We start from the raw sequence: 21,438 nt of genomic DNA on the forward strand, positions 1-21,438 counted from the left end.
CACTAGTTCTTCCAGTGCCTTGAATTGTGTTTGGGGTCATTAACCTCTTCTAGTCCTTCTCATGGATGCATACCACTTGCTACTTTGTTAGGGTGGCTTTGTGTGACTCACAGTTAAAAATAATTTATCTTATAGTGGACCTTAATACAGCCCTGCAATTCAGACATTCTTTTTTTGGGGGGGGGGGAAATAAGCCATTAAATGTCTTTTCTGTTTAAGGTCACTCTGGCTTTAAGCCAGGTTTCTTCTGATAAGGGGTCACTTGCAAACAGAAGGTTGGGTGGGGCTGCTGTGTATATAGCCAGAACCTTGTGCCTGAGAAAACCAACCAAAGAAGCGAAAACGCCGCCTCAAGCCTCATCTCCTGAACCGATAATGTTTGTAAACCTGCTTATTTAGTCTCGATATTGTTACAGTCACCAGATTAGACAAACGACCGTGCCATCTCTGGGCCAGCTAGACAACAACAACATCTATTTATAAGCTATAACATTATGCCAGCTGCTGCTTACAGAGATTCTTTTTACATGCAATGACTTCATTATGTGAAACTTTGGTCATGAACATTTACCATGGTAACAGAAAAGAAGGAAATCCATAAGAAGCCTGCTTTTGATTGCTGCTCCAAAAATAGCGCAGAATATTTTCTTCCTCATTTTAAATGTTACATCTGCTCACTTTTAAAAAACATTTCTAAATATTTCTAAATAATTTTAGAATAAAAAACAGTATTTAACATCAACTTATATATTTTTTTGAGCAAATTTGTGAGGACATTTTGAACGTGGAGACAAACAGCAAAGACAAAGCATGTGACCACGTCTGTGCAAATGTCATCAATTTCTGTCAAAGCACTGAAAGATACAGTGGATTGCACCTCCTCATGTGCTACAGGGGACAGTGCTATAGATGTATTAAAAAAAGCAGACTGCTTATCTCACCTTCCTATCGCCATCCACTAGGAAATTAATGTCACTAACTGAAACTAGTGCCCTTATTGGAGATGCCTATATGCTATCTTGGACTACCCTCTGTTCCCTTCATTTTGAAAATGCACCAAATGCAGTAGACATTGATTACTTTGAGATATCTTAATGCAACAATGCATGTGCTGTCCCAGTCCATATTAAGTAGTTTGTCTATATGATTAGCATGCAGGTTTTAATTGCAGCTGACCTGGTGATCCTTTATAACATATGTAACAGTGAGAGTGCTGACAGTGCTCTTAACTATCTCATCAAACCCCATCTTTCCTCTGAACTTCTTCCCCCCCTCCTCAGTCAGGCCTTTATGTGAGCATCAATCCCTCTTCAACCATGTACACTGTGCCTAATTATTGCAGAGGCCAGCATGGGAAGCAGAAGCAGAGCCTTCACCATATGACTGTAACCCTGTCAGAGCAAGAAAAGGGAATAGGAGGAAATGGGCGGATAATTAGGAATTTGGTTCGTATTCCTTTTCCACTTTCACTCCTCTTCTTCTCACCCTGCTTCATCTGCATATTTCAGAAGGCTTCTCCAATTACTGAGGCAGTACCCCCAACCATTTCTCCATCCGCCACCAGGGTGGAAAGTAGAAGGGTGTGTGACGAGATGAGAAAACGATGGGTTTCTGGGAACAGTGTGAGTTCAATTTAATGGATGAAATTAGCAATTCTATAGGATAAAGTAAACCTGCAGGAGAAGCATATCTATTATATACAACTTACAGAGTTAGTAACAGAGTTTGAAGATATTTTATCATTGATGGCTTGATGCTGTCTGGGAAATGTCTTGAATGCATTTAAGTGCAGCTAAGTGTTGTATAAATGTAGATATACATTTATGCAGGTAATTCGTTTGTATGCAGGACTCATTGACTATCTAATAAATGATCAGTTATCAGTATGGACAACAGTCATTAAATGGCAAGCACTAAGTTCAATTATATTCACTGAGTAGAAAGGTTTGAGTTTTCAAACACTCACCACCGTATGTTTAGGGAGTAGATTACTACACAGGCAAGTAGACACACACACACACACACACACACACACACACACGGTGGAACTACCCTCACGTCGTGTCTCATTTCTCAATTTTGCAGAATCAGCTGTAGTAGAGCTGACAATATCATAGTGGTGAGAAGAGGATGGTGTGGAGGAAAATGTAGACTCCTGGACAGTGTAGTGTAGTTTTCACACTTACTGGATTAAGTGCTAATGAAAAAAAAATCATGAATACCAGCTTTATTGTTTGAGCAGCAGTGGCTCAGAAGGTGGGAGGTCGTGTACCAATCAGGGAAAGTCTACGTGTCGAAGTATCCTTGGGTGAGATACTAAACCTCGAGTTGCCCCTGAGTGTGTGAGCCACTGTTAGACAAGGTGTGAAGGTATAGAAAAAGAGCTTGTATGAATGTGAATGTGATTGGGTGACTGAAGATTGTAGAAAAAGGTGCTTGGAGTGGTCAGCCTCAGAGTAAAAACTTTATCATTTACTAGTTAAGCAGTGCTGCCACTTCTTTATGAAGCAAGGAATTAACAAAGCTAACAATAGAAGTTTTGTTCATTTTTAAATAGAATGATTAAGGATGAAGGCACTACAGCAAAGTTTAAAGTCTGTCTTTTTTTGTTACAACATCTTCAATTCTGTCCCTCATTTCTCAGCCTATAAGTCCAGCCTGGAAAGTCTGGATGTGCCTAAAAAGGGAATAAAAAAATGTTTTAACAGCCAATTATTACACTCTATTAGCCCTAGCCGTTTAAAGTGTCAGCTTGGATGGAAAATGGTTCTTTGATGGAAGAGTTAGGTGCACTAGGCTGAATGATAATAAAGCATTTGTGGCACTAAGCATTATCTTACATTTTCACCTGTAACATTATTGTATGACTCCCCCCGCTCCAGATTTGTACATGTATCCGGTTCTTTTGCTCCAAATCTGGAGTCATTGTTTGGCCCTTCAGTTTGTGCCTTAAAATAACCTCTGTAGCTAATGTACTTCTTCCTCGTTGGGCAGTATCCACCACTTCCTTGCTGTGCAGCTCATTTTCAGCGAAGATAAGGATTTACAGCATGAATTCATTGCTCTTTCAGTGGCTCCAGTATAAAATGAACAGGTGTGATCCCTCTAACCAGCTCTGCTTGGTACACATCCACAGATACCATATCATTTTATAAAATTTCAGTTTACCCCATGTTGACCAAGATTTATACCTGAGAATTGCTACAAATATCCCCTCTGCCACCCTGCATTCAAAAACAGAAACCAAAGAGAGCCAATGTGAATTATATGGATAACATTATAGAGGTTTCATTTCAGCCATGTAATGTTGCTGTCATTCCTGCTTCTCCTAGCCCGATGTATACCTCACCGGAGCAACATCCCCCAGATCCCAGGCGAGCAATCTCATTCTCACACAGCCATAAGTCGTGCAGCGTCCTCAGAATATGAAATCAGGCACCGGGGATGGAAACAAAATTGCCACTAGGAGGGTATCCAAGGCAGTCCTGTTAAAAACATACTGTGGTCATGGGAGGAGTTAGTGTGGTTACAAGGTCATGGTGGGGAAAAACTAATTTACTCTGGGTAGTAAGGTTGACTTGGAATGAGCTGCAGGGTTAGGCTTACAGTGCCTACCTTTCAGCATTGTGAGAGAAAGCCTCTCCACTAAGACCTGAATATCATGGCATTACTAACTGCTAAATGACCTCTGTGGTAGCAGTATGGATAATGCCCTTCTAGAGATTTGAGCCTAATAATTGAGCCAGACAATGTGGCAGTGCTTGGTGCTCTTATGTTAAAAATAATATGTTGCATTACAAGAGTTAAAAGCTTAAAAATTAAGTTAAATTAAAAATGAATGTCTAGCTCAACACACATTCAGTTTGTTTTTCACTACAATGTCTATCTACAAATGTGAAATAATAACACTTCTCATAATATTGATATAATCACCATGATTTTGCCCATTTTTCTATGGACTTCTGTGATGGTTTATGCATTGTTATATTCTGGTTGAGGGTATTTCCTGTTTTATTTTGTGATCTTTGGTGCTTGTCTGTTGCTGTCAGTTTCAGTCCTTTGTCGATTGTCCACTTGAGTTGTTTCAAACCTTCTAGCACTCTGTGTGTTCCCAGCAGTTCCTTTTAGAGTTCCCACTGTTACTGTTGATGTGTTTCTGTGTGACCTTTTGGACTGTTTTACAGACTTTGCCTGCTTCTCTTTTGAAATTGTTTGCCTTGCTGGCAGCTTTGTGGTTTTGACCTCTGCCTGTTTCCAAATAAAGGTTTGGATTTATTTAATTTAATTGTGGTTCAAAGTGTCAGGCATTTGGGTTGTTTCCCTTTGAGTTGTCACAACTACTTCATAAAGCTTCCATTTCGGCTTTATGATCACCATCATCTTGGTTTCTTGGAGCCAGAAGTGACCACATATGAGATTAGGGGCTGAAATAAAACATAATCATTTAGGAAGGTACAGCCACAGACTAAAGTGGTGCAGTTCACATGCACGGATAAATACGAATAAAAGAAGCTCTCTGAGAGTGCAAGCCTCTGCCAACGCAGCTCACTCTCTGGGCAGTTTTTTCTTTTAATGGAATAGTATTGTATTTTAAAAATATTCATTTTGTTTTCTTTTTCTTTTTAAATGTACTTAAATAATCAAAGAAAGACAAATGTGAAATGTAAAAGTGAGGTCAGAGGTCAAATGTGACACGATATATGATGTGATATTTAGAATTCACATATACCAGGATCATTTACTAAATGTTATCAATTCAAGCAATAGTAGTAAGAAACATAGTTTTAAATACCTCTGTAGCATTATTATCACTTTGAACTTCAGATCAATCTATTAACCTTGAACAGGGGTCAGAGGTCATATGTGACATGATGTTATATGACATAATCTTCATACGGTATTTCCTATATGTTGACAATACACATCACACTTTTGCCAGTTCAACCTATAAATCATTCAGTTGACCTTGAAGAGCTTGTTAGACATAAGACATATTTTAATGGATTGTTAACATGACCCCACTCTACAGCCCAATATCAATATTCACTGAAAGTTTTTTGAGTTATCATGTTTACAGACAAACACTGACAAAATTACTAGAAATTCACTCACCAGAGCTATACCCCAGACTTCTTGAGTTAGCTTTTAGTTTGGTTAACTGCACAGCAAGTCATCTTAACGATTAACTGCGACGAAAAAGTATGACTCTCCAAACCAGTTGACTTGAATTAGCTAAGGTGATGCCTAGCAATAACTACTGTTAACTGCAATTAGCGACCTGTCAATAAATCCTCTTAAAACTACTTAACTTTAAGCCTTAATACAAATTAAACAGGTAAGTTATACAAAAAATACAAAATCCCTTCTGCTATTAAACATTCTCTCTGGAGACCAAAACAGTTTTTTGTTGTTGCAGGTTTTAAGTCTGTTCTGATGGACATTTGGACATTTTAACATGGGAGTCTTTGAGGATTGACTTGCTTCTTTAGTTAACCTCAAGTGACCATTCAAGCATTCAGCATTTCCACGCTGGCTTCTTTTTTCACCTCAAGAGGTGCTGACTGATACGTCATTGACCAAGGGACTGTCCTTTCTACTGTCTCACTAACTGAGCTATTCATGCATGCTGATACTCTCCACGCAGGACTGGATATCTTCTACTACACAGATCTGCTAAGAAATAAGAGAAATAAAATGCAAAGGTGAATAGAATGCAAAACCTTTGATCTTTGCAAAGGTTCATATGTATATATTTCATATATATTGGTGGTTTAGAGCAACAACAGGTTTAGGTGAATGTGGTAACATGTTAACAGTTATTGCCTGTTCACAAGTGATAAAATATAAAATAGCAGTTTCCTCAACTGCAAAACTACATTAAAAATGGAATCTAAGTACTTAGAAGTGGGTAACCTCCAACATGCCACTATGTCAGAGCAGCACCAGCATATGCAGTGAGGAAAAAAATAAGGAAAACCACAGAGAGGGTTAGTTTTAGACAGTGCAAGAGATTAACAAAGCACCATATTAACCTTCAGGTGCATCTAATTGTTGGGAAATTGAATGCAGCTCTCAGTGAAGGGGGATCAATATATTGACCTGGCCCGGCTTACAACCTCTAATCCTGCAAATCTTCTTGAGGACCTGAAGTGGTGTATTGAATATCTTAGTGACTTGGATAGCATTGCCGAAACATAATTTATATAATACATCTGCTGTTTCTGCGTTCGTTCCAACTGATTCTCAGTGATTTTTCAAGTTCAGTCAACCTTTACCTCATCAGAATAGATTTAGCTGCAGTACTCAATGAGGCTGTGGCACAAAAACTTTGGACTTGTGCAGCTTTATTTGCTGCTTGTCAAGACTATTGTGTCCAGGCCGTCTGAACTGTTCAGACCTTATCTGGATTACCTTTATCTAAATAGTAATTTTACACAGCTACAGCTACACATACAAAGCTTATGACCACAGTTGGTTCTGCAACAGAAAAAAACAGAAACCCAATATGGCACAGAGAATCTGGAATATCTCATTTCTTAAAAGCTGTGCAAAGCCTGCACATATGCTCTACCTCTCATAACCATAATGGTTAGCATGAAAACAAACTGCCGCTTCTCTTTTTAGAAGCTGCAATGGTCCACTTGCTTCTCTTTTGCTACATTTTAAATGATAGAATTTTATTTCAAATTCCTGTTTATTCACACACATTCGTATCTTTGAGCTCCTAAATCCTCTCATGGTTTGCAGGGTGAAGCTTTCCCAAAGCCTACTGTCTGTCCCTTCAATCACAGGTTAGCCCACCACTTGTCATCTGCAGTCAGGCCCGTTATTGAGAGGCTTCCCTCAGGTTCGTTCTTTGTCTTTAGTGCCTCGATTAAATTAGAGTGACACCTGGCATGCATCCTCAGCAGTAATGGCCCTTCTTTTCATCCCATCCCTTTTATCAACATAATAGACCTCTGATGAAATATTGCAAACCTACAGCCTCTTCTCTGCGCCTGGCTAAACTCTGTGCGAGGCAGAAAGAAACAAGTCACTGGTTAATCAGGCTTTAATGATATAGCATGTTAAAAGGATGTATTCAAATAGGTATGAATAACATCAAGAAATAGTAGGCTGTCATCCTCACATATTGTATTCACCGGATGAATTACTTTTGAAATTACATGAGCACTCTAATCACATTAAACGTGTGGTTAGTGACTCATGCACATTGGTGGCGGTCGTGGGTGGCGATATTTTTAACCTCAGTAAGGCAATGCCAACAGAGTTTGATTCTATTCCCGAAAATAGACGAGTGTTCTGGGGTAATCTTCTTGTGGTGGTTTACAGTTACACTTATATATAATGAATTTTATACACCTTTGTTATGCAAAAGAGGCATGATGAAAAGGATTTCATCTTTGAGAAATGAAATTCCAGCTGCCCCTCCTCCTCGGTGTTGCTGGAGGTGCAGCGCTGCACACTGGAGGAAAATCCCCTCCACTCCAATCTCTTGAGCTCTGACGTCTTTGGCCTTTTGATATTTCATGTTGCTTTTCTGTGCACTGGAGGGATAGATGGGAAGATGCTGAGGGGGGGAGATGTTCAGAGCTGGCAACCTTGCTTTAAAACCTGTTTAGTGTAATGGAAAACTGAGAATACAGAAAATGTGTAAGAGAAGAAACTCCAGGATGCGCCTTTTCAATGAACCCAATATTTAAAAAAGGGGGAAAAAAAGTACTTTATTAATATTAATCGCTCACATTCTCCGATGCACATTTTCTGACTGTGCACATTTTATTCACAAATGCTAATTCTGAAATCGGCGATTCTATTTCGGCAGCAGATGCTGGCAGATGTTTTGTTCTTGCTCTGCTTGCTTTAGTGCTGCCTTGGGTGACAACACAAGAATTGATACTATGGTGGAACAAGATGCATTGCTGTTTGGTAGATATTACACATGACTGCATTGACTTTGTCTTGCCTTTGAGTGGTCAAGATCTTCTTCAATACTGATAGAGAATCCAAATGATTCATTCTGTTAGATTGAATCCATAAGCAGAAGCAAACCTACAAGTAGTAATTATACTATATATATTACTGTGAAAAACCTTTGAACCTTTATTTCTTTACATTTTGTTTCCAAACAGCCAGATTTTCTTATATTTTTAAAGTAATCCCATGAGTAGTTCTCAAGGCTTTCTAAAGGTCTCTCAAAGTTCAGTCCGGTCCTTATTCCTGACCATTTTCAGAGAGATGCTTTGTATTAATGTTTGTTAACCCACTTAAGACTGACCTATGAATCACTGAAGCATTGCTGAAAAGGCCCCTAACTGAAGGGATGAACAAGTGTTGTCTACTCATGACAGACAACTTAGCAAAGAACCAATTTTAAATTGTGTCTTTAGGCACTTTGGTACTAGCAGCCTGTCACAAAAACACATCATTTGTTCCCATTTCTCAAGTTGAATCTATGATAAATGCCAGTGATAACACAGTTTGACAGGCATAACAGTCGTTTTGCAGTAATTTTAACCGTGATACTGTAAACCTCAGAGTTTGAAAAGTGTTCATAACATAAATTTAGATCTCACTTTACTCCTTGTTTTATTTTCTTTCGTCCCACTTGTACTTTTTACTTGACAAACACGACATCATCGTGGGTTCAGCTGACATGCCGCTGAAGTGACATCTGCCCACAATCTGACAGTTACATATAGTATGTTCAGTCCTTTACAACCATGTGAAAAAGCACCTGTACATCTACTCTGTGCACATGTATGATTGCCTGCCAGCATACAGTAAACGCACATTACTCACATTCATGGGATGAACACTTCAAGTCAGGGTCTGATGCTCTTTATATGTCTTTCGCGTATAATTGCATTGTCTTTGTAGGTCCTACAGTATGAAGGCCTGCATTTATCAATGCTGTCACCTGCCTTTCTTTTGTACAAAGCATAAATAACGCATTAAACTAAGGGTAGACAGCCAGGAGGAGAATACAAAACACATAAAGTCAAGCAGTAAAACTTCTACAAACAACACTCACATTCATCTCATGTCCTGTGATTATTTCCAGCAGCTCACAGAGAGAAAAGCTTTGGTATCTCAAAGGGAAGTGAAAATAGGAGGAAGGTGAGGCACAGCAAAGCTTAAATTGAGGCCATTATTGAGGGCAGAGCGGGAATAGTTTCGAGCTTTACTCAAAAAAAAAAAAACATAGGCAGAGAAATACTTTTAGTTAGGTCAGATGTACGCTGATGGCAGACGCTCCAAATCTCTGGAATGATGTATAACACTGAATTTTCCCCATTACCTGCCATTCTGACAGACATCTGGTGAAGTGCAATAATTTAATATCGCTGTGTGTTTAATCCTTGCTGATATCATTTTTCATCTGACTTGACACAAAGAAATAACTTATGACAGCTTTGAAACAGGTTTTCTTCCTGACAATCGAGGCAGCTGCGACTAATGATCTGCGTTAATGCTAAGACGAGAAGCGATCCTTTGCTTCGCCAACGTCGGATTCATCACCGGCTTGACAATAAGGCTCGAATCGTGCAGCTGCAAGGATGTTCGTGTAGACACAATACGTAAATGTGGAGCAGCTGGGAATGCAGGTGTACTGCTCCCAATCCTCTCTTTGATTGGACGCCGCAAAGTTTGAAATGGATTGTATGACACCAGCTTTTGAAATTAGACCATATTTGTCTATGTTATGCCTTTTTGAACTACGGTAATCGCACAGATTTTTAGTCCCAGTCACTGGTGCTTCTTGCAGTAAGCAGGACATAAAGAAGGGGCAGAAGAGCAGGAGATAGAGCAGCGCTCCACTTCTTAAATTAGGCCACAAAAGCAGGCTGTTAAGGCTAGGTTGAATTTAAAAAAAAAACTCAATTTCACTCCTCCATAGGCGTTATTGTACTTTTTCCAATAATTCAGACGAAAATTGCCATTGTTGGAAAATGTTCGGTCACTTAAAGGTTGAATAGTGAGAAGAACGGGCATTCAGGGGATATAATTCACTCCTGTAAAAGCATATTCAGGGATACAAAATGTATTCGAGCAATACTGTTAAATTGTGCTGACTCCCAGACGGTTTGATAGTTCTGATTTGTTTGACAAAAGAAATACCTTGTTGCCAGTATAATGTCTCTGTTGATTACCAGGCTTCCCGCTGCCAGGTGATAAGATCCTGGAACAAGATAATCACCGAATATGAGAAATGGCAACGTTAAACTATTACCCTGACAATAACTGCGGAGAATATTTCTATTCATGTGTGTACAAATCCAAACCGTGAATGCAATCATTTAAAATCTGTCGCTTCACGATTTTCTGGGGAGTTTTTTGTTGTTCTTTTTGTGCACGCAGGAAATAATTAAACTGGAAATCCAGATTTCTTGTGTGACTTCTGAATGGATGCACATAAAGCTAGACTACTGTGCCACTCTGCACTCTTTCTCCATCTCTCCATTGCTCTCTCTCTGCCACGCATTAAAACACATTAGCCCTCCAAACCCTCCCCCCCATGCGGCGCACAGGAGACACAGAGCGAGAGCATGTGTACAAATGAATCAGCGCTGTTTGTTGTACTGTTTCAGACTCGAGCCGTTTCGAGTAGCTTATTTGAGAGAGCTGCAGATCATGTTTAGTAAGCTCACTCTCATTATATCAGACCCTGGGGAGAGGAGGGCCCTCTCACTCCATACTATCAAAGCCACGGAGCTGCCTTAGAGGACATGCTTCAGTGTGAATAGAGGCTCTAGAGTACACACAAAAAAGTAGCATGCTCAGCCCTCATCACCTCTCTCGGTGGGAAGCTGCCAACATTCAAGGTTTTGATCAGGCTTGCTGTAATGGCTGTGGGTGACAGGTATACGAAACCACAGTTGAGGGAATAAATAGCTTGATTAGCATAATGCATCACCAACAAATTTAGCTTTCAGAGCCCGTGAAAGAACTACTTTCTTTTTTGCCCGACTGCAGCATTCACATACCTTCTGGGATCCTGTTTCATAGGAGAAACACACAATTACATAAACAGGTATTTACCTCTGCGCCATTGGAAGCTAATAAAATTTGCTTCCAGCGTGTCGCTGATACTCTCGCCGCTGTTGTCTGTGTTATTTTTGCCTACTTTGAATAGGCTCTGCGTCTCCCATTGTCCACTAAAAGCGCATTTCCACTCTTTTCAGCAATCATGATTCATTTGATACACATATAGCACTTACCTCCAGAAATCCGAGCTGTATTGATCCATCCGGAGCAGAGCAACATCCCTATAAACAGGCTAATCTCACATAAAAGGTGGCCTCTCCACATCCTGGCCTGTTGAAGCGATTTAGCTCTGCCTGGTGGCAATGAATAAATAAATAGATAAATGAAACCCACTGGGGCCCTGCAGTGCATCCCAACCATGTGCGTCGGGAAGCAACAGCTAAGAAACAGGAGATTATCTGGAGCGATATCCCTTACAATTCTGCAGGATTGGGAATGGCTACAAAGTGACAGCGACTATCATCAGTCAAACGCCTGCCTTCTCCCTGCCTCGACCTGCATCCTCCATCTGAACTTCGTGACTTTTTGCCATTCTGGCTTGTGATTAATTACGACTGTGGCTGCTTGCTGATAATCTATGTGATAATCACCAAGGGAATGACCACATTACTTGAATACTAGTCAGACCACGTTTGCTGCTTGCCTCTGTTGCCTCCTTTCCATTCACCTCCTTGTTTGACTTCCTGCCAGTAGTTTGAGATTAGACCAGTAAGGGTAGTCGAGGGCTCAGATAGCCTTATTTTATGTCAGGTTTACAAGCAGTTCGCTGTAACCTTTGCCAAATGCTCTCATTACACTTAGCGGGCAGTTTTTGCAACCAGAATCAGGCAGTACGTGGTGAAACATAACCTGCTCTTTGAACATTGTCTAACATATGGTTTAAGGGGACGTAGGGGAAAAGAGGATTTCCTGAGAGATTTGTTGAATTAAAAAACATATTTTTAAATCATTTTCTTTGATGAATTCTTTAAACCCACAGCTGTGTTTCCCTCCTCTCTTTGGCCATTATTAATTCATTGACATTTTGCTGGGATGGAAATTATCAGGATGTCGAGGATTGGATATGTGATTGCCTGCAGTGAACAGAGCAATGTTTGATGCGGTGCCACAACTGAATGTGCTTTCTCTCGCTATTTTCTTTCCTTCTCGTATGTTTAAATTGCTGTTTTTCTTTATTTTTGTCTTTTCTTCCAGCAGCGTGGGTTCGGGAGGCTTTTCTTTCCTGTATAGTTTCACACTACAAACTGCACTAACGTTCACAAAAGCCAGTGAGGTGATCTTTTTGGTGCGGCATGTTAAGCGAGCGAAGAGTAAGAAAACAGCACCATCCTTCTTAAATGCTGCATGACCTTTTGGTTCGTTTCACAGGCATATCTGCACTTGAAACAATCAATCTTAGAGAGCATTAAGAATGTTGATCAGTGGTAATCCACAGTTCTCCCTCAAGTCAGACCGAATCTTTTCATCCTTAATTTGTACTGAACAGTAATTAAACCCCGAGTGAGTTTTTCCTGGGCAATATGTGCCCAGTCTGAGTCAATACCCACCAACCCCCGTTTTCCCTTTTTGCCTTCCCACGCTGAACCGTGTTTTTAAAATTTTTAATTTTTTTTACAAACCTCATTTATGTTTTGCAAATTTCAGTCAATGCTCTGCATTCATATATATATATGTATATATATATATATATATATATATATATATATAGCACCTTTTATGACACTTGTTCATAAATTATTCTGTAGCAAGTTCTTATCCAGCATTGTATGTTAGCAGTTTGCTTATTTGGATGAAAATACTGAGTTGCTTATCAGTGATATGTCTCATATGTTTCCCTCTATTGACAAAGTCATCATAATTAGAGGCCTAACCATGCATTTTATTCTCGAACAAGTAGGATTTAATTGCATTTCATTCATATAATTAAAACGGGTTCCCACAGTAATTGTCACCTCCCGTAAAATAAAAATACTGTTTTTATTAAACATAGCCTAAGCGCATAAGGAGTGCGTGATAGATTTATATCTTTGAGGGGTTTGAAATATATAGCGTGCAATTGTGAGTAATTAGAGCCCCCGATACAATTGGTGACTGAAGTCTTGTTATTGATCCAGTAGTCGTTTTTGGTAATGTGCGCCACGTAGAGCAGAGGTGTTCCCACCGCAGCTCTGGCAGCGAGCTGGTAGCCTCTGGCAGATATCCTGCCTTCTGAGCTGACTGTGAATAACTCCGAAAAAAAAATAGCAAATTGATGGGCTCGAGTAGCTGCTGTTCCAGGAGAACAAAGCGAGGAGAGGTCTCTCCAGTGATGTGGGGGTTTTGCTTTTGCATCGAAGGTGACACGAATTCAGTAATCCCTGCACTGGGGTTGTTTGTGTTATAAATGCTAATTAACATTCTGCGAAATCGAAAGTGTACTTGAATTGTCGTTTTCCTCCGTAGATCTGTCACAGTTATAAAATGAGTGTGTGTGTGTCGAAGGGAGGCCGGAGTCCTGGCACATTTTAGTCCCCGACCTCCTTTAATACAATTAATGATTTTGCCTACAACATCAGTGCCACAGACATGAAAAATTGCACTAAAGCACCAAGCACCCCCAACCGATTGAGCTCAATTCATCAAGAACCTTATGCTCATTGCCAGTGTCAAACCTAGTCCCGGTATTATCGAGTGCCTTTGTAATCAAGTACCTGCCCTGAGCTCCCAGGAGGGATTATCATTTTGAACGCACAGCTCACAAAGATTTGCTTATATATATTCAACCAATGACTCTTGTTTGGGAGTTTTATAGCGTATCAGGCAATCAGAAAGAATTAAAAATCTGCCTTTACTTTATAGTTTTATCATCTATGAGAATGGTATCTGTGATTGAAATTTTTGAGTTCATCTCAGGAGACAGATGCTTCAAGATCAACTCTGGGTCAAGCAGCCAAGCTGTGAATGAACAACTTTGGTGCTTTGAGATTGTTTTTCGATTTGTTTTCTATCTTTTGAATCGTGAGATGTGATGGCCTTAAGGAGCCATTCTTTATAATGGCAGGCAAGATAGCATACAATATTGGCTAAGCTGTGAGGTGTAATATTACATGTTTAATCGGGAGACGGAACAGAGTTAGGGTTTGACAGACAGGATGTAAAAGTTGGATGAAGACAGGCATCATCAATCAACAGAGTTCTTCTTGGCGTTGTAAATCACTGCAGTGCCGATGGGCATCATCTGTCGCCCCTCCTAATTTCAGGCAAAGTACGTAGCTTTATCACTTTTTACAGATGGGCTACACAGCCAGCACGCACCACTTCTTTTTGTTTATTTGCGTCATCAACAACCATACACATTCGTCGGTCTCCCAGCACTGTAGCACGTAAACACAGGACATGAACACCAGCTTACCCGTCCACTGTCATCAGCAGAAGAATATTCAGTAGCACAGTAAATAAAAAAAAAATCAAAACAAACTCCCTCGCCGGAGTAAAACAAAACAAATTCATTTACAAACCAACATCAGTGCAATTCTGTAGCATGTACAGTATGCTTCTGCAAATACTGATACTGTACGATCACATTGGGAGGGAGTGCTCAGCAGTTCAGAGTGCGCAGGGTTTTTAAGGGAAGTAAAAGTCCATAAACGGCTTCTAACACAGAATCAATGTTGATCTTTTTCACTGTAAACAAACCAAGGCGCCAGAACAATTAGTAGTACACATCAGATGAAATGGAGCCGCTTTGCCCATGCTGTAAGTACTCCAGTGCAGACAGGTTTAGATAGAAAATCAAAGAAATCCCTTGCTCTACCATTTAGTGGTGAGTAGCCAGAAGTCCTAATGTTAACTGTAAAGATATTGGAACCTCAGTGGAGTGGGTGTAGGTGTAGAGCAACATGCTACAGAGGGGTTGTGTGACTTATATCTAGTGCTCCCTAATCTAAGACCCCTTAAGCCCTCATTAAGTGCCCTGTTACTACAGTCAAAGAATCAATCAAGAGTCAGATTGAAACTTCTCGAATGGTTCGTACATACAACAGGAATCACTTTTTTTCGTTTTTTTGTTTTTCTTAATGGAATCGTGACTTGAAATGTGTTGGTTTTGAATATCACACAGCCACTTTCACTTCCTTTGTGATGCCGATGATGTCGTGACATGAAATGTTCATCATACAATATAGAATGTGAAGTATTGCTGCTCTATATGTGCCTTCTATGCAAGCATAGAAATAATAAACATACTGTAGCATATTCATTATATATGATTTCTTTGTGGGCAGCACTGGCCACAGTTGTGGAATTATATATACATTTCAAATGTACAATATATTAATATCTACAGGCACATTTAGTGCAAGATGTCTGCTTCTTTGTTGTTTTTTGGGACGTTAAGACCAGTTGATTGTTGTATTTGTGTAAATCCACATCTTGAAACATATACATATATGGTCCTACTCAAGTGGACCACTTACTAAATTCCAAAACACATAAGATCCTTTCACAGGTCTGAGATTTTTGAGATCTGATTTTTTTTTCCTGCACAATAGTGACAAAAATAAATAACAGAAAGTGACACTATGCACAAAGTGATACATTTCCATTTTCAAAAGTGCACTGAGAATCAGCCAGAAGTTTAACCAGGTCTCGTCAAGCATAGAAGATAAGTTCTGGGATCTGCCCTCCTTGCACCCCAGTGCCGTTAGTGCTGTCTGAGGAGCACTGGAATTGAAATGTTACTTTCCCGCACTGTACTTCTGTCATTCCTTCCTGTCCAAAGTAGCTCAACTCATTCCCGTCGAGAACCACGCTGGCAGTGTAGAAGGTATCGGGCTCGATCTGGACCGGATACTCAAACCACACCGGGAAAGTGTTGCTGGAACCGTCAGAGAAGTATTTGCTGAGGTTTTGTCCAAGCAGTACTCCTTGACGTTTCAGCTCGATCTTGGCGCTGTACTCTGCTGAGCCACAGCTAGATCCATACAGTCCAAACCCAGCAATGAAAACTCTTTTATCCACTGCAAACTGTATACTGTCACAGCGGCCCCGATAGCGCCACTGATTGCTTCGGTAGGCACAGGACTGGAATCTGTGGCAACGCTGGGGGGTGAGGCCCTTCCTAGGCTGACTGACAAACTGCAGCTCTGGCTTCTTGGCAGCTGTATACCACAGGAAGATGTCATTGGTCTCATTAAGCGTCAGCACGCCCGACTGGGCTGCTCCATTGGCAAAATCATCTAGAGCCATCGTAGGGATACGTATCAGGTACATGGCCTTGCCCAAAACCTTACGCTTGTTGTCAGTCGACGAGGTGAGCTCTTGTCTCTGGCACTCGGCCTCTGCCCAGCTAAGTGCAGCCTCAAATACCACTATCTCCTTAGCGTTGAGTGTTTCCCGCTGTAGGATACTCTCCAGGGTTTGGGCATCGATGTCGCAGAAGCCCTCTGAGCGTAACGCCAGCTCGGCCTGGGCATCAATCACCTCCCAGCAGCGCTGTGTCAGCTCTGGCTCCTCGAACAGGCAGCTCTGAGAGAGCAACACGCAGGCGTTCTTGGCACTCAGACTGGTCTCCAGGAAGTTGACACAGGCACGTGCCAGGTGAGGGACAATGTACTTCTTGGCAGCGTAAAGAGTGGCCAACACTGTGTCAGCACTCAGGTCAATTTCATCACAGTAAATGTACCTGTTGACATAAAATAGGAATTTCTCAGCAAACACCGGAGAAATGACAAGAAAACGGCACGGTGTAAATTTGTTTTCTATGATCGTTAATTTAGATGACATGATTCAAACAATAATGCAATAATTATGATTGTAAGTGATTGACATTGAAGTGCTGTAAGGAAAACGTTCCTGTATCTGTTCAAAAATTTGTAAGAGAGGAACGAAACGAGATTCTCGCCAGATAAAAAAATCGCTGCGCAAACTTATCAAACTGGCCAACATAATAGTATTCCTCCTACGTCTGTGTCTACCACCTATCACAGTTTGCCTGCAAGGACAGAGAAACAAAACTCAGAAATAAAAGTGATGAAAGGAAGGCAACGAGGAGGTAGAAAAAATATCCTGGGATTCAACAGGAAAATTTGAAAGTATAATGAAATGAACAAGTACAGCAGACAGATATAGATTCTGTCCCTGAGATATATAAAGAACACTTCATCTCATTTGTCTGTCAAGGCTTACTTAACAGTTTTATCTGAGATGTGCCAGAGAAATAGATACAGATCAGTCTTATCAAATTATTCTTTTTTCACCCATAGGCCACTTGTTCAACTAAAGCACTACGAGGTCAACGGGCCCAGTCGAAGGAAGAATTTAGAGAATCCTTACTTCAGCATTGCCAGAAATGCTGCCGGTTCCACATCTGGTATGTGGATTTCATCCTTGTTCTCAGCAAGTTCACCGTAAAACATGGCATGAAACACCGAGCTGCCCACAGCCAACACATACTGTTGAAAGAAGCAAAGAAAACAGAGTGACGGAGGGGAAAAACCAAAATGAAAACAGTTTATCTGTGACTTCAGTGTAATTCATGTGACATGTACTAACATCTGGAAAATGGAGGAAGATTATTTGAAGTGGGGAATCTCAGTGCATTCACGTAAAAACACAAATCCCTTTGTGCGTTGGCAAAAATCGCACCTGTTGATTTTCTCAGCGCTGCTTAGACAATTACTGTGTTCCCTTAGGGCACGGATGCAATTTTCTAATGAAGAAGACTTGTATTTGCTTGTGACACTACTGAACCGAGTGCAGCAAAAGTTCAATTTCTGAAACTAATGACTCATCTGAACGTATGATGAAATCACATGCAACTCAATATGACTGTGCGACTAATAGTTTATTAGACAATGCGCTGAATTCTGTTATTAAACCCGAGTTTAAGGTCTCTGTGTTCATGCCTGCGTTGTGCATACGTGTGTGTGTGCGGCACAAGTGTGTGTAGGTGGGTATGTGGGTGGTATAAAGAACACAGAATTTCTCCAAAGTGAACTGCATGCGCACTAGTCGAAAATAAACCTTGCAAATCTAAAGGTTTTTGGAAACAATGCTGTTGTTTTTGTGGCTGTTGTCATACTCTGAAATTCATGCTTATTTTCATTAAGCAAGGTCAGCTGAAAGACAGATGCTCTTTGATGTGCGTTTAGAGACGAGAATCCATACGCTGCATATTGGAATAATATTATTCTCACCTTGCGGCCCGTTATTTTTTAAAGATATCGACATAAATGACTGTTTCTACTTCCACCCTCCATCCCACTATGGTAGAGCTGTTAACAAAAAGCAGATCATGAGGCATATTCAATCTCCTGCCAACTGGACACGATAAAGAGTGTCATATCTCGTTGCCATAATGCCTCAGCATAAAGCACAGTCGAGTCAGTGTCCTTCCATAACTGCGCTCTAAAGTGTACAAAGTGCATTGCAGCTACCATTCATGGATTACACATTTTGGTCCCATGTAAAGAACATTAAAAATGACCCGTGCAGAGCCATTCGGAGCCTGTTGATGTGGAAATTTGTGCGCTTACAAATTCATGCGACTGTTCTAATCACAATCAAACAGCAGAAATGACTTTTAAATGATTTATGTGCTAATCATGAAAAAGTCATGAGGTCGGAGGGTGGACTAAACAGTCAAGATGACAGCCATAGACTGGGTGAACCGGGCCCCACTCGGCTGTATTTACACTTGAAATTGCACTGTCATGTCAAACCTAAAGGATAATCAGTTAAACGAGTACAAAAGTTTGTGCAGGGTGCAAGGCTCACACATGGACGTGCCTCACTCTGCGTCTTATCGTCGTTACGGCGTGTTGTTGGGGGTGTTTGATTAAAAGTTGAGTAATTGCAGAGCATTTTCATGAAAAGCTGAGCTAAAGCGGAGACAAAGACGCTCCATCCTGCGCGACGCGACCGCTGAAGAGGATAGCCCTTCCTCCTTCGCTCACTCTGTGCCTCCATCCTTCAGCCTCATTTACATAAATAATTGAGGACTGTCTCGAAAAGACACATGGCGCGGAAGTGAGCGTGGAGCACAAAAGGCATCAGTTTCATTATGGCTGGCAAAGAGGAAAGATGTTTTTTCAAGCTTGTATGATATGAGCAACAATGGGCCAGCCTGCGTGGCTGCTTGTTTGTTCATTTTCCAGCCTTTTAGTGGAACTTCACTCGATGCTAAAATTCTTACTCTGTGTCCCGGCAGTCGCTGGGTCCTTCCAGGCTGACCCACAACAAAGTGAACATCAGCCATCAGCTCATTGTTGAACATCACAGAATTTCTACAAAGGGAAAGAAACAAAAAAGGAGGGGGCGGGGTGGAAAAACAGAAAATTAGGTGATTTTAAGGCACATTAAGGATTTTCTTTCTGTTTAATTTAACCTTTTACCAAACAGCGATTGTAGCTTTTAGGAGAAATTAAGCCAAATATCGTACATCACATTTACTCTGATCTTTCCTGTTATTCTAAACACTCTAAACACAAGTTTTATGAGTGTGCAAAGTGTGCCAGGTGCTTGAATTAAAATTTAAGTCTTGCACAGAGCAATGAAAGCTCATCATTTTTATCCTTATGTTCTTTTATTCATTCTTTCCACATAAAGACAGAGGGAGAAGATGATGAAGTCAGTGGAAAATCCCCACCGTGAAAGAATGGGACCAACAATAAAGCTGCGTTCATATATTATTGAGCAGTGGAACATGTCACAGGGGTGGGTAAACAGCCCCATGATGTTCTGGAGAGACAACAAAGCCGGGTCAGAAAACACACATTTTGCGCTGCACCGCTGGGATCCTTTACTGATAGGCCAAGGTAAATATTTTGCTTTTAGTACAGATCGGCCCTCTCCCTGTTGTGCATTAAAAAAAACGCACTCGCTGTGACTGTCCGCCCTCTGTTGTGTCAGAGCGGCAAAGTCTGCAGGAGGCAGAAAGGGTGTAAACAGAGTTTCCCCTGTCAGATGGAGGGCAGGGCAGAGATATCACCCACCCCTGCTCAAACCTACATGCACTCACAAATACAGGCACCACCCGTCACGCCTACTACTTTAGTAGATGAAGTGTTTTGTTGTACATTTTTAAATGTAAGACGGGTGCAATTCAGTAAACCAATTAAAATGGAGTGAACTTTATGGGACATTCTCAAATCTAATCGTCCAATTCATCTTTTTGATCTAAATGTTAATAAAACTTGCAGATTTTCCTTACCTCTCTCTTATAGTGGAGTAGAGTCCCTGCCAGTTACAGTTCTGAATTGTGTTGTTGTTGTTGAGGTTCTGCTGCTGGTACTGTTGCACTGTGGTGGTGGATGCCGGCTTTTTGGTGGGAAAAATGTCCGCTGCCATCTTCTTCTTTTTCTTGCTCCTAAGTGTGATTATCTCATAACAGACTGGGGGCAGCTTGGAGCTGCCACTCGCATTCCCTTTCTTGGAGCTTTTACTTGACTTGCTTTTCACTGACTCAGGAAGCATTAAGAAGAAAGTCAGACATTTCATGTTCCTTCCCTTGGCATCGACCATGAGTGTGTTCAACTGCCGAGCAGTGAGTGTGCATGCAGAGAAAACATTCACCGGGAGCAGGCAGGTGCGATGGGGGAGCGAGGACAGTGGAGACTTGAGCTGCACTCAGCAGCGCAGCAGTCAAAGATCCTGTGCGAGGTTTGTATGACCTTTAGGGAACTAATAGAATAACTCCCTTCTCTCCTCTAAAGAGGCAGGTTCACACTGGTGATTGAAAGGCACTTTTCCTGTGTGAAGTTTGATCTGCTGACGGAGAGGCTCTTGTGGGTCCCATCCCTGTTAGTCCAGAGTGATGAGATCAGCTCTCTAAATCACTTCTTTTTCTCTCCTCTGCTCCCTCGCCTCTCTCACTCACTGCTTCGCTGAGGGTTGGCCTGACAGCTCCAGATTTAGTATAGCTGCAGTGGTCCTCAAGCAACGCTGTTTAATCAGTTCCTTTCATTTCGCGCTCTTACTCCTTCTGTGCTTTCCTTCCCCTCTCTGCTCTCTTTTCATGTGTGGATCTACCCGTTTTTCTCCAACACGGCCTCTTTTTTCCCCTTCCTCTCCTCCATGGAGCAAGAGTCCTCTGCAGGATGCTGTAGCCGTGGATGCCGTGTTGCTCCGCTCTGCTCAGCCTCTCATTCTGCTGACTACAGAGGTTGAATGAGAGAGTGCAGAGAGAGAGAAAGGGAGAGAGAGGAGGAGGAAGAGGAGGCGGAGGAGACCCCCCCCCCCACCACTCCCCACCCTCTCTCAGCACAGTACATGGCTCTCTCCGGAGCTCAGCCAATGGCAACACACAGCATTCATGATTGGCTAATGCAGCCTATAGCAGCACATACTTGAATATGCAATAGTGAATGTCAATTAAACTCAATTAAAGTGACAGCCATGCCCCATAAGAAT

General features: G+C 41.2%; 1 protein-coding gene across 1 annotated transcript; it reads right to left on the reverse strand.

Moving 5' to 3' along the window:
* Positions 1-14,339: 14,339 nt before the first annotated feature.
* Positions 14,340-21,210, reverse strand: btbd3b (BTB (POZ) domain containing 3b). The gene is made up of 4 exons (XM_003441026.4): positions 20,240-21,210; positions 19,223-19,313; positions 17,362-17,480; positions 14,340-16,711 (listed from the first exon to the last, which is right to left on the reverse strand). The coding sequence occupies exons 1-4, from the start codon at positions 20,548-20,550 to the stop codon at positions 15,679-15,681; spliced, it is 1,554 nt and encodes a 517-aa protein (XP_003441074.1). The 5' UTR covers positions 20,551-21,210; the 3' UTR covers positions 14,340-15,678.
* Positions 21,211-21,438: the final 228 nt, after the last annotated feature.

The sequence above is a fragment of the Oreochromis niloticus genome, linkage group LG13 (assembly GCF_001858045.2).
Source record: "Oreochromis niloticus isolate F11D_XX linkage group LG13, O_niloticus_UMD_NMBU, whole genome shotgun sequence".
NCBI lineage: Eukaryota > Metazoa > Chordata > Actinopteri > Cichliformes > Cichlidae > Oreochromis > Oreochromis niloticus.

What these genes read in the sequence shown, in the direction of transcription:
- btbd3b (XM_003441026.4), bottom strand. Translation starts at nt 20,550, where the DNA reads ATGGTCGATGCCAAGGGAAGGAACATGAAATGTCTGACTTTCTTCTTA. An exon ending in AGCGACTGCCGGGACACAGA is followed by an intron (nt 17,481 to 19,222) that starts GTAAGAATTTTA and finishes TTCTTTCAACAG; the next exon opens with TATGTGTTGGCTGTGGGCAG. An exon ending in GCATTTCTGGCAATGCTGAA is followed by an intron (nt 16,712 to 17,361) that starts GTAAGGATTCTC and finishes TTATGTCAACAG; the next exon opens with GTACATTTACTGTGATGAAA.